Genomic DNA, 16,278 nt, shown 5'->3' with positions numbered 1-16,278 from the left:
AACCATGGTTGCTTAATCTGTTTTGTCATGATATAGTGTTGTTTTGTCATGAGATGGTGAATATAAGTTTCTGAGTTATGTTATAATAGAAATTTACGGATCTAAGCCGTGTATGTTTGCGTGGTATGTTCCTGCCTGAATGGAGGCAAATGATAGCCGTCTGGTAGTTCCTAGTGCCTAAAGGCGAAATCATGATGGGACCTTCCCTGCAACCTGAACGTTAGTTCTTTTTCATGCGCGCCTGCTTTAGTTGGGGCGTTGGTCAACAACGCCAACAACAGTGGATGCTACTTTGCTCATGAAAACAAATCAAGCAAGTCATTGTGCCTACATCATCACACGACCGTTGCGTCTGTCACTTGCAGCGGCAGCGGCAGTGGCAGCATGAGCCTAAGTTTGACTGTGTTCTGTTGTCACCAAGAGATTTTTGTAATATCATCAGATGCCCTGCAGAAAACATATCAGCTGCTTCCTATTTTTACTCCAACCAGAAGTTAAAAAGCACTGAAAAAGGTGAAATTACTTCTCATACTCATTAAAGAAACAACTCGACAACCTTGGGCATATGTTATGATTATATTACTCCCCCTAAACTCCAGCAGCTCTGAATCGAACATTTGATCGTGGTCAGGACAACATAAGAATCATTTAATATCCTTGCGCTGGAACGGGAAATAGTGGTCTGGGAAAATAAATGCTGGCCCCTTCAGTGTGTTTCGAGGTTCGCAGCCTAGATCATCGATTGAATCAAATTCTCGCTTGCATCACTTGCATGAAAGATCCAAGCAAGAAACAGCATTTCCGTCAGGGCTATTAGCCTTTCCAGTTGTCCCAAGACAGATGAAATCACGGATGCAAGATTTAAAAAATTTACATGTATATAATTTAGGGCTATTAACACTAAACTACTACTTGCGTGTGGTGCATGCCCGCCTTCGTTATTCGCCCCTCCACCCCACTGAAGAGCGCGGTACAATGAAGAACTATAGTACTCAATCTTAACATCTGACCACACCTCCAGCCTTCTTTTGCAGCAAATCAGATATAATTGCCTGCAGCAGGTATCTTCAAATGTCTTTATTATTGTGAATATTATTATTATTATTATTATTATTATTATTATTATTATTATTATTATTATTATTATTATTATTATTATTATTATTATTATTTTATTTTTTGGGGTTTTGTTTGGGTGGGTGGGGGGGTGAAACAACTAAATCTGTATTTGAAATTCTTGAATAAAATAATGTATTACTTTTGACATTGATAACACGTCCTCACCACCAGCCTTCTTTTGCAGCAAATCAGATACAATTGCCTGCGGCAGTTTCAAATGACATTGATTTCTTGTGAACAAAAACAAACTAATTGTTTATTTGAAATTCTTATAATGCATTGGTTGTGACATTCATAACATGTCCACGCCTCTGGGCTCTGGCCATATTTTCCAGCAGTAAAACAGCCTTAAGCTAACTCTCCAATTGCATTATGTTTATGCATGCATACAAGCACACTAAACCAGAATACAATTGACATTTTCGGGTACAATACAGATTTAAGGATGTTAACATTCAAACTCATGATGCTAACATTCGAAATCATGCCTCCAGCCCTGCAGAATTCTGAACAAAGTGTCTGACTTCTTGCTGCAGAATTCAGAGGATGTAGCTGCTGACCGTCGGACGTTTTGACTGGCAAAAAGAATTATACTAAAGACAGCAAGAAAATGTTGCAATGGAAAAGGAAACAGCTGGGGCAAAACATAAATCGCTGAAGGTATCAGGTGTTAGTGGAAATTTTTGCAGTAAACTTTTCAGTAACAAGGGTTACGGTAAATGATCAGCCAGGAGGTCAAGAAGACTATCAGTAAAAACCTCTACCGCCCTCCATCACAGAGCCCAGTACAGACATTGCCCAAAAGGTCAGACTATCAGAATGAACACTTGATTGCACTCTTCTAGGATCCAGTGATCCATTTGTTCACAGGCAACACCCTTTTCCTAATCTCACTCCATATAACCATTTCCAACATGTAAACCATATAAGATGTACTTCATGCTTCCAACCCACATGTATGGTGTACCATCAAGTAATAGTTATCAAACTGGACCTTCATCTCACTACCCACATTTGCTAATTTAACGACTTACAAACCATATAAACACACTCTCCTCGCCTATGCATGTGTCACCCCTCCCCGCTTTTCCCTTCTCTTTCAGAGTTCAATAATATCTACTTTCACCTTTTAGACGACAACACAACATAATATGTGCATCAGGCATTTCCCACATCGACCGACTTAGAAAAGCAAGAAGTGCCATAAAGAGAAAACACCCCTCAACTTGAGCACTCAATAACAACAAAATATCAAGCGACTGAAAACACAGCTATTTGTTGATTATTTGAAACAGGGATAAATGAAAAGAAAAGACACCCTGTTCCCTACTGCTGCAGCGACTTGGCAGATGAAGACTCGAGAAGCACTAGAATTGAGGTGGTTGGGTGGAGGTTGTGGGGAGGTGGGGGGGGTGTTGTGGGTGGGAGAGCATTATTTTCAATTTTTCCATCACACTTAGCACTAAAAACTTATCATCCAGCAATTCTGGTTGTTACATTCATAACATAATCATTGGAAAATTTATGCAGTGTTCTCTAACATATCTCTTGCTTGCTTCATGCAAATTATGATCATGTTGTTATCTTTAACGTTCAAGTGGAGCAGTTCTTGAAACATATAAAAGTGCTATTGACCCTTTTCAGGATTCATTCTCAAGCCTGATAAACATGAGAAAATGAGCTAAATAATCAAGAACTCTTTCCAAGATGTTGCATAAGCACTAAAATAAACCTCAAGTACTTAATCACTTTTAAACTAATAATATATAATTTCTGACTATGTTCTCAGCAATCAAGTTGATTTTATTGTTGATAACTATATTGTTTTAAGATTTTTGATAATATATAGACTATCAGAATTTGACTTCCACATATATGATACTTACACAAGGAACATACACATGTATGGCAATCTTCTCAAACTACGCAGAAGATGATTTTAAAAGGAGAACTAAAGATATTCTTTTGGCACAGTTTGAAACTTGATGGCACAGGATGGAGTATATTAGTTATAAATGGTCATAAAATGGAATTTTATAATGTTAGTATAGTACATAGAACCAGGGATACAATATTAAAAGCAAAATAAATTTTCAGCATGGATCTTGAGAGAAAGTAAGGAAGATCGTCGTCAAGGAGCATTCTCTCTATGGCATAGTAAAAACTAGAGAACTTGCACAAGAATATAAAATCTTATATAACTGTGGTAGTAAAACCACAAATTACCTGATATTTGCTGGAACATAGACCGAACACTGACTTTCCATGGAACAACCTAAATACAAAGTATATTAGAGATGAGAAAGGAACTCAAGCTATGACTTTTGTCATGGTTTAAAGAAGTTTATCATGAGGGACCATATAGTATTCAGATTCTAAACCAGAATGGAGGTTATGCGATCTACTTACAATTGCAGATATCAGCATTAGCCACTAGAACAGCAAGATATGCTTTCCCTGCCATTCCAAACTTGAACATGCCCAAATGGCCCTACATATCACCACCTTCATTCATCAGATAAGAATTGAGCATCAAAAGTGAAAGAAAACTTCCATCATGTGTATAATAATTCTGAGCCAAATGTACTATTGTTTGAGGACATTTTCCACAATAAGGTAGAAGTGAAGAGGGGGAATTTTCTGTACAAAAAGATTAGCAACCAAAAACAAAAACTACACCATCTACTTAATGGAGTGATAGACCCCACCGTCTAATGACAATAACTACAGCAGAAAGCCAAAATGGTTCGCCGAAGCAGCTGAACCAAAAGCTCAAAAACATTTTATCCGACTCGGCACAGCCCCGATGCAAAAGTTCACTTGGAATCCATCGTCTATGACTAAAAGGTCCTTTCTTGAAGGAGATACATAAGCCAATCTCCATGAAGAGTCTGTCCAGCAAAATGGTACAACGTGTTAAAAATCAGGTGTGATATTCCTATGCTCAAAAAAAGCCCCATGAATCTTTCCAATTTCACCAATCACCAATCAAATCTTTTTCAGATGCTTTTATTGCCTCTGCAGTCATAACTGCAGCCAAAGCTCTGCGAAGTGCAACATCAGCCCTGTGCAGCAGTCGCTCAGCTTTTTCTCTCTTAAGCTTGGCCATATTTAATGCATGCTGAGCTGCACCTGATGCATCCCGCAACCTGAACTCATCAATATCTGCTCGATGATTCTGATATCCATCACCCTGTGACTGCTTTGTGTTGGGCCAATCATGCATGTCAAGACCCCATTGGTAGAGTCCATTTCTCTTTGATTTTTGATTATATGAGAAAGGTGTTATTTGAGAATCCCTGGCAGATGGGAGCATGACCATCTTCTTAGAATTACTTTTGTTGAGCTTTGGGTGTGGAAATCTCTCTAAGCTATCATTTGTCAGGAGAGATTCTGTTCTTGAACTATCCCGTGGTGAGAAACTGGTTGGAGATGGAAACCAATGAAAAGAATCTGAAGATTCACAACTCGGGATAGCAAATAAGGTCCTCTCCTCTCCAACTAAAGGTCCATTCAATTTTCTGCCTGATACCACAAATAAACAAAAAATACGTAACAAGGAGTTATAGACATTAGAAAAATGAGATAAATATAGAACACAATAAAAGACAGGATAAAAGAAAATGTACCATGAGCATGGAAAGCATCCTGCTCTCTTGCAAAAGCATTATGGTGGCCTGTGAACATTAGTTTCTTATGAGACCTCTGCTTAGACCCTTTGTTAGGTACTTCCAAGCCTCGTGGCCTTAAACAGAAAGCAAACATGGGAGGTTTCTTGAGCAAACATGCCTTATCTTGACACCCATCAGATGAGCTGTGCATTTTGTTCATAGCTGATTCCCATTCTTTTAATTGCTGTTGGTAAAGCTCCCATAATGCAGGCTGAACAAGCAAATGAATGAAATTTGTTAAGTTCATGCATGTTATTAAGGGAAGGGGGAGGAGCTTAAAGACCATCTTCTGCCTGGTCTTGCACAAAAGAAAGTGTGTGTCGCTGCAAATCTGCGAGATGACACGTGGTGCTGACAACCAGAGGTATAATGTGTCCTAGCTTTTCAGTAAGAAAAAACGAGAAAAAAGAAGCAAACTAAGGTCAATTGATGGAAATTCCAACAAAATTTAACTTGTATTGCCATGTAGAGACTTCCAAGTTCCAACCATTATGGCATTACATTTAAAGCCATCAATAAGTCATTATTGAATTAATGTTGCTTTAAGCTTGGCCAAGCCATTCTTCTTCTTCTTCTTCTTCTTCTTCTTCTTGAAAGAAGTAAACTAGGAATGCTACCTTCTGGGTTCAAACCCAGAAACCCGCCCTGGTTGCCTCGGCGGTCAAGCCACACATATTGCTATGCAACGACATTCAGAAACATTCCACAAAATGAATCTCCAAAAAACAATCAAAATATAGGTTCTTCTGAATTACTGATCCTTTCACAGTGAGAACAGGTTCACACAGCCAAATGATCTTGCAATCCCGGCCCAGGTCTAGGATGGGGACATAGGCCCGTGATCAGCGCCCCTGCCTGAGTTTGAAGACCCATCAGGACCTTGCTTGTATGGTCAAGCAGAACTTTTTAAATAAACATATCTGCATGACACCTCTATGAAAATGCTAATACATCTTTAGTAAAGCACATCTTTTCCAATGTCAGTGCTTACCCTCTTTCTCATATGTCAATAGCCCTAGCATCCAAATATCCCATCCAAGGTTTTGCTGTGCCGGTACTAGAACCTGGACTAGTTGCGGCGGTATACTACGCAACCATGCTGCTCCGTTCCAGGCCCGTAGCAACACAACAAAGCTAGCAAAGGAGGGGAAGAGGGAGAGAGGAAGAGAGAAAGAGGAAGGGGGGAGCTTTCGAGCCCCCATCTCCTCTGGCGCACGAGAACAGGGGTGGAGCCCCTGTTTTAAAATGAAACAAGAGTGGAACAGTGCCAATCCACCCCTAGTACAGCTCGATATGCCCCGAACAGTTTGGGGCAGTACAACATTCTTGATCACATCTAAGCTAAGAAAAGGCCCAAAATCTTGAAGCCAAATCGAAGGCCCAATTTGACCTTGGGCAATGCAAATTATTGGCTAATATAGACTAAGTTCAAAGCAGATTCATCATGCATGAACAATGTAAAAAAACACGGGCCAAGCTTGGGATCATTGACGTAAGCAAAGGTCATGATCAATTGCAGCAGCATCAAGAGTGAGGATGCAATCAGCTGGACTGAACCCTTGTTGGCCCAATGGCAAACCCTAGTTATCTAATATACAACACAAGTAGAAAGAACCTAGAAAAGTACCTAAAATGGAGGAAAGCACTATATTCCCTAAAATCTAACATGGACTAAAGAAGAAAGATACTAAAGCAAAATTATCATGCACACATGGTAAAAGATAATATATCAAGTTCATGATAAAAGGACAACCATAAGTAAATAGCATGATATAAATGCACGAAGGAAACCAGCAGAATACAAGTTTCACGAATAATATAAACAAATAATTTGCCAAGTATCATAATAGAACTGCAACTGTAAATAAACTACAGCACATTCTAAATCCACAAAAGGAAGCAACACAACATCAGGTCAGAGAAGGTGACGGCACCACGAGAGATATTGGAGACAAAGGAAATAGTCAATGTTCCAGCAACACTCAATCAAACAGGTCTGTTGCCTTGCCTAATCGGCAAGATCCTTATATAAGATTACCTTGCGCAAGTATACAATAGCAATGGCACAGCTGAAGTTTAAGCCTAAGTGCATCATAGATTCCTAAAAAGCGCGATAATAGAATTTGGGTTGTATGAAACACATGTTAAAAAAAACATATCAGTGCACGATGGTTTTACACCAATTTCTTGAATTGACAAATGATCAAAACAAAGTAGACATTCCAAAACATTCAGCAGACATGAAATTTCAAATGGCAAAAAGTGAAAAAATAAATTAGGCATGGAACCTCCAACTATTAAGGACAATAAGGAAGCAAGATCCACATCAACCACTTAATGTGACAAATCAGATGATATCAGTCCCAAAAAATTAAAATGTTTCGTAGGTTAGAATCAGGTGAAAATTGTCTGAACAATGTAAAAGATAAGGGGGGGAGGCTGAGTACCAAATCAATCAATGAAACTGTTTTATACTATGGACAATAGCAGCTAGATGCTGTATGATATATAATTTGATAGAAATATTAGTAAATATAATTTGACAGTGGAAACAAGAGAAGGCATCATTTTGCAGATCTGCTATGATAACAGTCAAACATGATTCAGAAGATAAAATTGGAAATAGAGCACATGTAAGCAGAAGCCACGTAGATAAAATCCTATGTCCCCTAGACAGCATCAAAGTTAGCACTTCAAAGCTTCTGAACAAAACAACATGCTGGCAGTCAACTCAGTCAGTCACTATGCTCAACTAAGCCTTAATCCCAAACTAGCTGGGGTCCACTACATGAATCCTTTTCTTCCGTTCTGTCCAGTTTAGGCAGTCGGTTAATATGTATGAATCAGTAAACAGATACTTTACCAACAGGAGAAAACATACATATTATGCTGTTATGACTACTTAATGAAAATTAAAACAAATTGCTAGAATTACTTGAAAGAAATTGTTGCAGACAAAAATATACAAAATAAATTAAGTTTCTCAACATTTGAATCAAATGTCTGTGAATTTAAGCATCCATAATAGGATCAGAAGAAGCAGATGAAATATCACCTGAAACTGCCGAATCAGAGGCATGCCTTTCTTCTGTCTCTTTTGACACCAGTGCTCATGAATCTCTTTAACAACATCTAGCGGACCAACATCAGCCATGAATTCCTCTATTTCATCACCTGTAAACTCATTACACTGTTGAGCATATGCAAATTTCTCACACATGTCCATGACCCTTTCAAACAAATCTTCCGTGATCTCAATCATTTTACCACCATTAGAATCGCAAGAATTTCTTGTTGTTGATATCCACTCCTCATCAGCACTATCCATGTCATATAACACATGAGCTGGATCCAGTGCCATGTCAATCTCTGTCCCATCTTGCCGAAAATATTTTGGTGGATTTCGAACAAAAGGCATGTCAGCAATGTTGTCATCACCATCTGCGATCAAGCGAACACCTGGGATAGGAATATGTTTAACAGAGGCAGCCCTAATGTTCCGATTGTAGCACTCTTCATGCATTTGTTTGAAAAAAGACCACTGGTTCCTGTCAGCAAATTCTAAGGTCCAATCCTTTCCTCCTTTCCACATCATAGCATGAGTGTAACGATTTGTTGTCCCAGGCTGCAGGAAGTGGTGTACCTTATGAAAATACTTGGTAATCCCTGAAAATTTTACACAAATCCTCCAATTCTGCTGATCATCTGACTCAAGTACAACCTGCGCTCCACATTCTCTCCGCCCTCTATCTGAAAGTGTAACAAGGACATTTGCATCACATGTCCGTGACTCCCAATAGCTCTGAGGATTTCCCAAGCAACCAGAAGACCTCTTTACATTATTGTTTTTTATTTTTTTATAGGTATGTGCTTTACGGTGATTGCTTTGGGGTTTTAAACCAAGTTCGCAGCCTCCAGAGGATAATGAATATGATACCTGTGTTCTAGGTTTCTTGGAGCCATTTTGCACAAAATCTTCTGGCCATAATTTTTCATGGTGACCAAATGCACATGAAGCTGAAGAATGGCGATTGCGATGCCATATGCTTCTCGGAGCAGTTGGATTTGCACTATATATTGCATGCTCATTCATTTCCCAGACCAGATCAGATGCAGGCTCAGCAGCTTGTGTTCTCTTACCAAATGAATGCCCCTCCACCACTTCATCAAGCAGTTGAGCTTGGACATTGGTAGCATTCATAGAAGAATTGCACCCACCTTCAGACTTGTCTGGGGAAAAAGAATCTTCAGGATATGAAGAAGATGACTTATCAGCACCTTTCCATGACTCAATCTGACATTGTAGCCTTTCACGTGCATTAACAGTCTCACCATAACTGCTGTTCTCCGTATCTCCATGACCTACCAAATTTTCGATCACTTTAACCTCAGTAACGAGGAGATCATGAGAGGATTTCATCCAGTTACCATCACTGCTAGCAGAGAGAGCATCTGTTTCTCGCCTTCCAGAACTGGCAGCAGCCTGGGCCAAAGAGGTTCCCAGGTTCTCATGTGTGACTTCAGAAACTTGATCAGAAGGTTCCTCAACGAGAGAGCAGCCATCAGCTGCCAATTGGTCATTATTACATGGATGTTCTTGTGAAGAAATTGTAGTGGCCTTCTGAGAGGAAACAGAGGCTGCATTGTTCTCAATCAGAAATTTGACATGAATGCTCAGTAAAAAGGAAGCTAGAGCAGGTAAGAAAAAGGTGCATTGGAGAGGACCACCACGTTTCTCATCAAGATAACAAACTGTAGGTTTTGTATTCAAATAAAATAATTTATTGGGGATAAGCCCCTGTAGAAGGTCTGAGAAATATCCTTCTGAGCAATCCTGCATACCAGAAACATACAGAAATTTACTTGACAGCCTATCAGAACTTACAAAATCAATACCCAAGGTATTGACATGACTACAGTTTTAGTTGACTTATAAAGGTATAAAAACTTTCATGAAAAGAACAGCATCTTTTCTAACAAAGAGAAGAATTTAACATGCATACGCATATAGATGCTAGAGATCATTTGAGAATAACAACTTCTCAAAACTCAAATGTAAATCTCCGTGCTCCCATAACACATCAACATATTGGCTGCATCACAAAAGAAGGTTCACAAACTTAAACTTGGTTCAGAAGTTCTATAACAAGCACTAAATCCAACGTTTCTTTTTTTCAAGAAAAGGGCACATTTCCCAATCTGATCCCCAATAAGTTTCGCTCTCTTATAATTTTCTTTCTGGTTGGGGGGAGTTGAACTATGGAATAGAAATGAAAATGAGTGAGTCCCATTCTAGTTGTTTTGTTGGAGGGAGTTCTATTCCCATTCCAATTCTAGGGGGGATGGAAATGCCCAATTCCTCAAAACCTAATTTCTACTCTCCCCTAGTATTTAAATTCCATTCTGATTCTGGTCAAGAACCAAACAAATCGGATGATATGGCCATTCTAGTTCTCAGTCCAATCCATTCCAATTCCGATTCCAGTCGTGAATCAAACACGCCACTCTAGTTTTTGGTGAACGGGACAAAAACAATTATTGCTATCCAACAAACAACTGAATATGCTAATCTTTCTCTATTAAATGGAAGTTTATAGCATTAATTTTTTCTATTACTAAAGAGAATGGAGACATGGTCATCCATCTGAGCAGTTTCTGATATGAAAGAATAAGAGATTAAGGTCATAACTATCCTTAACAGAAAGAAATTAATGTAGGTATTAGTTAAATGGCAGAGTATGTTTTGTCCAATTTACCAAAATGAAGTGCTAAGTATCTTTTTTATAACTTTAAGGGACTGTTTTGGGATAGGATTGAGAAAGGGGGACTCAACATGCCAAAATCTCTCTCAGGGATGTCAAGCACCACAATCTTCTGATCTACTAAGAACGACAAATAAGGTTTTCAGAGATGATGAAGCTTATTGTGTCATGTTAGTCATGCTACTTTTTTGGGCTAGGATTGTTTTGGGATGAATATTGTCATGCTAAATATCTTTTTATAATAGAAAGAGACTATTTTGGTAGAGGACTGGGAAAGGGGGACTCACATGCCAAAATCTCTCATAGGAATGTCAGGCACCACAACAAGGTTTGCCGTACTAGTCGGTATATATACCATACCGGACATATTGGATCATATCAATATCAAATTGGCATGCTATCTCATACCATATCAACACTTGATATGCTGTCTCATACCATACTGAATTGCGCACCGACATTATAATAGAATGGTAGTAGTATGAGTCCAATACCGAGATAACAAACCTTACACCACAATCTTCTGATCCAGTAAAAACAACACTAAGGTTTTTAGAGACGACAAAGGTTGTTGAGGCAAGTTTGTCATGCCAGCTTATTGGGCATACTTCCTTAATTATGTAGAACCAGAATAATGTAGTTTATGTTAAAACCACAAGCATAATGCACATCGAAGTTTTATAGATCCCACAATTGGTTTTTACACTTAGCATGCTGGCTTCACTCGATAACAGCTCTATTGGCAGGTACAAAACATGTGAACTAGCACGAAGAACGAAACAGTACAAGAATATGAAATATGCTTGGAGATTTATAATATTTGATATCTGGTGTTTACTTTACACACATATAACTAGATGAAGCTCAATTTGAAGATTGGGCAACATTCAGTAATTCAAACTCATCCTGCAAAATCTAGGTATCCTATCCAGTGATATTTAGAAAAATAAGAATTTTATAGCTAGAAATAGTCAAGCTTTATTGGTCGATGCTGATCAGAGATAATTCTACACTTTTGGAAACAAACTGCATAACCTACTAGCAAAAAGTATATGTAATTGTAAACTCGACATACGTAGTTGGCATATACACTCATAAAAGAACAGAAAATACATAATTATCAAGTATAATATGCTGTAATAGATACAACATGAAATACACCATACCATAAGTAATGGCCAGATTATCCCCAAATATTAAAACATGTCCATAAGTCCATTATTAATATGCTTTGGTACCATATCTGTTTCCCCAACTATGAATTCCTTATATCAGGAACAGCTTCGTTTTCAGCAAAACTACCAAATAAAGTGAAAATGTGTTTCCAGAGAAATATGCACCAATTCTCAGCAAAGCTTTCCATGAAGCCTAGCTGAAGGTCGATAAGCTAACAAAACAAAATATTTTTCAACAATTTTGTCCTGTTTGAACAAAGCATAAACAATAGAAGACACTGACAAGTGTTGGAACATGCCAACCAAAGCTGTGCACAGTTTCAGCTGATGCCACCTGTTTCAGCAGATGCATATGGTCAATCCAACAGAATCAGTCAATTAAAACTTGTCTGGATCAAGATATTGCATTATCTATCATATACTAAAAGATAAAATTTCTAAGAGCTAGTGAATGGTGTGAATATTTCAGGATGCATTACAAATGCTTATCAGTAAACAAAGCAAAGTTAAAAGGGGAAAAAAACAGAATACCTCAAGTGAAGCTGGATCCTTAACATCGGAAGTGCAGACTATTTGATCACTTTTTCTTGGGAGGTTCTTGATGCTTGAATATGTGATCTCCGCTACAGGTAGCTCCTTGACTTTCATGCAATGCAGTTCGAGTTTATCTTCCAGGCATTTCCATTTCGATTTATTTAGCTTGAAGAAGCTGTATAAGATGATGAGAAGGTCCCCTCCTTGATCATGCAAGCCTGAAATCTTGAACCCAATTGAAGTGCAGGGCATTTCTAGCTCGATGAAGTTGCTTTGATCGGTATGTTGATAAAATGTCCTAATGATTACACAGAGTATAGATACTGCCCACTTTAAACACCCCTCAAACAAGAGAATCCTTAATCCTTGAGCATTATCAACAAAAATTAATTCCATATGAACCATTGGCCACACATGCATCAGTTTACCACACTGCATAAGAAAATGGGCTCGGCACAGCCAAAAGCTTTCAGCTCCAAATGCAAGCTCATGAATGTACTGAGTTGGTATCATCAGTTTCAATGCAACTTGTTTCACTTCTACTGATGTGCTGATTACATTCGGTCCTTCTATAACTGTTGCCCTGTTAGCAACAGAAGCAAGTATACTGATTGACTGGGTGGAACTACCACAAGCAAAGTCCTGCTCCAGCATATTGTTGCCCAAACGATCCTTTCTATAGCGAAAACGCTTCCTGGAATAGACATAAGATAACTTCCTATCTTCAAAGCCAGTTTTGCCCTTCAGCACCAGTGCTTCAGCAATGCCCTCATCAGATGACCTCTTTGGCACATCAGATTTGGAAAATAATTTATTTGATCTCAAATCAGATGGACTCACAGCCATGTGTTTTTTCATCTCCAACGAAATGGATGGCTCAAAATCCTTTAGTGGATTAGCTCTACCCTGCTTCTTTATGATATTAGCTGGGGTTGACTTCAGTAGGCGATTTGACCGAGCCAGCCATGAGATAATGGGTTCCGACTCCATCAAGCTGCCTACACCACTGTCATCCATAGCATGTTTCACAAGTTGTCTACTCGTCGGTTTCCGTTCCAAAGAATTCTCGGAATTAAACTTGCTTCTGACTTCACTAGGGAAAAGCAACAGCTTGAATCTCTCATTTTGAAGATTAATCCACTCTTCATCACGATCATCGTATTTGACATGGTGCAACTCTGTTATAGGATCATAATCCTTAACCAGGCCAAAATACCAACTCTTGTCCAGAGGCCAAAATACTTTAATTCTCTGCTTGACGATGCAATAGGGATCCATATCCTTAGAGCAGACCTCATAGAAATGACGACGCTTCCTGACAAAACTTTTACCATTGCGTTTCCTTGGGCGCAGCACCCTACCTGCAGCATCCACAGGAGAAGCTTCTATCACTGGATCCTGCAAATTCTGATGAAATGATTGCACTAATGATGACCTGGTTGCTGATTCTGTTGTAGGCACCATCCTATTCCTTGAGAATCCTGTACACCTTGGATCAAACCGAGATGAAAGCATTCTGGCAGCATTTTGTTCCAGGTTCTCATCATCGTCATCCTGAAAATCCCCAGAAAATGGCTCATCATTGCCAATCAAAGGTGCTTCATTCTCAAGATTAGTCTCTTTAATCACTGTGGGCTGCTGTTTCTTCCTATTTTGGTCCCTTCTACTACTAACCTGAATGGAACTACCACTTCCACCTTCAATGTGAGGAACAGAACTACTTCTACTGGATCCATACTCCTTAAATTCATTAAGTTTCCTCCTCTGCCTACCATTTGACACCTGAGACTGAGGAACTACAATGGTGGATGATTCATTGTTCCAAACTTCTGTACTGCTGTTACCACATTTGAGGTTACTCGTAGCACTCTTCAAGCTGACAATATCTTCGGATTTTTTCCACCTTGAGATGCCTCGCGGTCGCTTTGGAATAACTACACTATCAACCAACCCACTCGAGTTCCCTAAGTTCCCAACTTGCTGAGATCGGCGTTTTTTCTTCTTCGATGATGCTATGGTAAGATCATTTCCCACGTGTCTTACCTTACCATTTGCAATTTCCAAACTGCCTGAAACACCACTTATGGTGCCCACTTTCTCCGTCGTTCCAACAGCAAAAACAGACCCATCCTGCTTTGGTCTTGACGTTTTCAGATTGTTGCGGTGCCTCTTAATGGCAGGTCCTAAACTGCTCAGAGAGACCTCCTTTCTACTCCTTTTACTCCTTAATTCCTCTAGAACAGAACCACCATTATCATATGAGGAACTCCTTTTCCGCTTCAAAGCTTTAGCAATCTCTCTCGCCCCCAAAAGCTCCTTCTGAGCCCATAGTTTTCTATCAGAACCCGTTGGTTTCTTCACATAAATGCTGGGGAGATTAAAAGGTCTCGACTTCTTGGGAATATCGGGTACCACAGGTTTCTCGACGCTGAGTTCCATCAACAGACCCTCAATCCAAATGAAGGCAACCAAAACCCCCAAATTTTATCATCCATCATACATTAGGCGCCGATCGAAACCCTAATTCCGGATCTGACAACATCATTCCAACCACATGATCCCAAAACGCACAGAAATAGAACACTGAAAAGCAAGGATACCGATCAAAACCCATTTCCCGACCGATCTCCCAACAAAATCGAAGCGATCAAAGGAAAAGGGGGGAACCCACGTACCTGAATCAAAAGCGCATATCTGGAACAAATTCTCCCACCGATCGGCTCCAGACTCTATGGGGAAACTGGTTCCCCGATCGAATCCGATCTCTCTTGCAAGGAAATCCTTCGATTTATACGACTTCCTCCGAGGTGATTCCCCAACCCAACCCTAGATAGAAAACGACGAGCTAGGGTTTCTTCAATTTCAAGAGACCCAGGGTTTAGAAACCGAAAAAATGGAAAACAGGGGAAATGAAAATACAACCAACTCCCCCCGAAGACTACGCCAGACCTGTACGTCCGATCTTGATCTGACGGCCCGTCGAAGCTTTACCTTTTCCGGTCGAATCTCGAAAGAAAGTTGCCTCTGTTTTTTAGAGTAAATTACCATTCGTGCCCTCTTTCCCCTTTCAAGAAGCGTTAGGCACGGCCCTCCGATTTTAGAAATTTACCAAATTATTCGCCTTTCCCGGAGGGAGGGTTTGGTGTACAGTGTACCATGATCCGGTGGACTCAGGCTAGGCTCTGAGCGGCCCGGGTCTGTTACTAATGGATCCGTAATCCGGATGTGGCAGGTGTGGCATTTAGTGGCCGGACCTTAAAAACGGTTGCTTGATGCGCTCCCATCACCATCACGTTGATGGACTTTTCTTATTTTTAATTGGATTACTGTGAATTTGTGTTTTATCTCTCCATATCACGATATCTGCTAGAGATACAAATAGATCCAACCAGATTGAATCACGAGTGATTCCGACCTGATCTAATTTTTTGATCGGATCTAAATATTGAACCCAAATCCAGTCCAACAAAAGATTGGATTAGATCGAGTCAAATCCATGATCAATTTTTTTTGGATCGGATCCATGTATAATCTAATCCTGATCCATAAAATACGAATCCGATTCGGATTCGGACCTAGATCAATTCGGATCTAAGTTATAAATAATAAGATCAATAAGTATAAGATTTATAAATAAACCTTATTTGTACTATAAATTTTGATCTTAATATATAAAACTATTAGAGCTCTCATATCCCACACTCTTCATTCAAGAATTTAAAAAGTCTAATCATATTTTTTTCATATTGCCCCTAACTTGGTTAATCCAAATTCAAAATATTTTAATAAAATTTTAAAAGATAAAAATTTAAAAATTAATAGACTGTCTTTTCAAGAACAACAGATATTAAAGTAAGCTCGATCAAAATTAACATTCATATAATATAGGAACAAAGAGAGATAAGATATGGGTTCGATCGGATCAGATCGGTTCATTTATCTCAAGATATAAATTAATTCAAAAATCTCTACAGATCGGATCGGATCAAATTGGATCAAAATTTAGTAAATCCATAT

At 39.1% G+C, this 16,278-nt stretch overlaps 2 protein-coding genes across 3 annotated transcripts; both read right to left on the bottom strand.

Annotated features, from left to right (window-relative positions):
- Positions 1-433: 433 nt before the first annotated feature.
- LOC140856700 (uncharacterized) lies at positions 434-3,966 on the bottom strand. Of its 2 annotated transcripts, none has more exons than XM_073254899.1 (4): positions 3,828-3,966; positions 3,529-3,610; positions 3,346-3,394; positions 434-1,052 (listed from the first exon to the last, which is right to left on the bottom strand). In XM_073254899.1, the coding sequence occupies exons 2-4, from the start codon at positions 3,596-3,598 to the stop codon at positions 731-733; spliced, it is 441 nt and encodes a 146-aa protein (XP_073111000.1). In that variant the 5' UTR covers positions 3,599-3,610; positions 3,828-3,966; the 3' UTR covers positions 434-730. The 2 variants fall into 2 exon arrangements, with proteins under 2 accessions (XP_073111000.1, XP_073111001.1); XM_073254900.1 differs by lacking the exon at positions 434-1,052 and adding an exon at positions 1,311-1,694.
- Positions 3,659-15,171, bottom strand: LOC140856699 (uncharacterized). Its single transcript, XM_073254898.1, has 5 exons — positions 14,937-15,171; positions 12,259-14,844; positions 7,846-9,624; positions 4,749-5,001; positions 3,659-4,644 (listed from the first exon to the last, which is right to left on the bottom strand). Exons 2-5 carry the CDS (start codon positions 14,698-14,700, stop codon positions 4,094-4,096), a joined length of 5,025 nt encoding a protein of 1,674 aa, XP_073110999.1. The 5' UTR covers positions 14,701-14,844; positions 14,937-15,171; the 3' UTR covers positions 3,659-4,093.
- Between the last annotated feature and the right edge of the window lie 1,107 nt (positions 15,172-16,278).

This window comes from Elaeis guineensis, chromosome 3 (genome assembly GCF_000442705.2).
Source record: "Elaeis guineensis isolate ETL-2024a chromosome 3, EG11, whole genome shotgun sequence".
NCBI lineage: Eukaryota > Viridiplantae > Streptophyta > Magnoliopsida > Arecales > Arecaceae > Elaeis > Elaeis guineensis.
Note: the sequence above shows the minus strand (reverse complement) of the source record. Positions and strands in the feature narration are given on the sequence as shown.

What these genes read in the sequence shown, in the direction of transcription:
- LOC140856700 (XM_073254899.1), bottom strand. Translation starts at nt 3,598, where the DNA reads ATGTTCAAGTTTGGAATGGCAGGGAAAGCATATCTTGCTGTTCTAGTG. An exon ending in TAATGCTGATATCTGCAATT is followed by an intron (nt 3,395 to 3,528) that starts GTAAGTAGATCG and finishes CTTTGTATTTAG; the next exon opens with GTTGTTCCATGGAAAGTCAG. An exon ending in TATGTTCCAGCAAATATCAG is followed by an intron (nt 1,053 to 3,345) that starts GTAATTTGTGGT and finishes TACCTGCTGCAG; the next exon opens with GCAATTATATCTGATTTGCT.
- LOC140856699 (XM_073254898.1), bottom strand. Translation starts at nt 14,700, where the DNA reads ATGGAACTCAGCGTCGAGAAACCTGTGGTACCCGATATTCCCAAGAAG. An exon ending in CTCTGATTCGGCAGTTTCAG is followed by an intron (nt 5,002 to 7,845) that starts GTGATATTTCAT and finishes TTGCTTGTTCAG; the next exon opens with CCTGCATTATGGGAGCTTTA. An exon ending in GGATGCTTTCCATGCTCATG is followed by an intron (nt 4,645 to 4,748) that starts GTACATTTTCTT and finishes TTGTGGTATCAG; the next exon opens with GCAGAAAATTGAATGGACCT.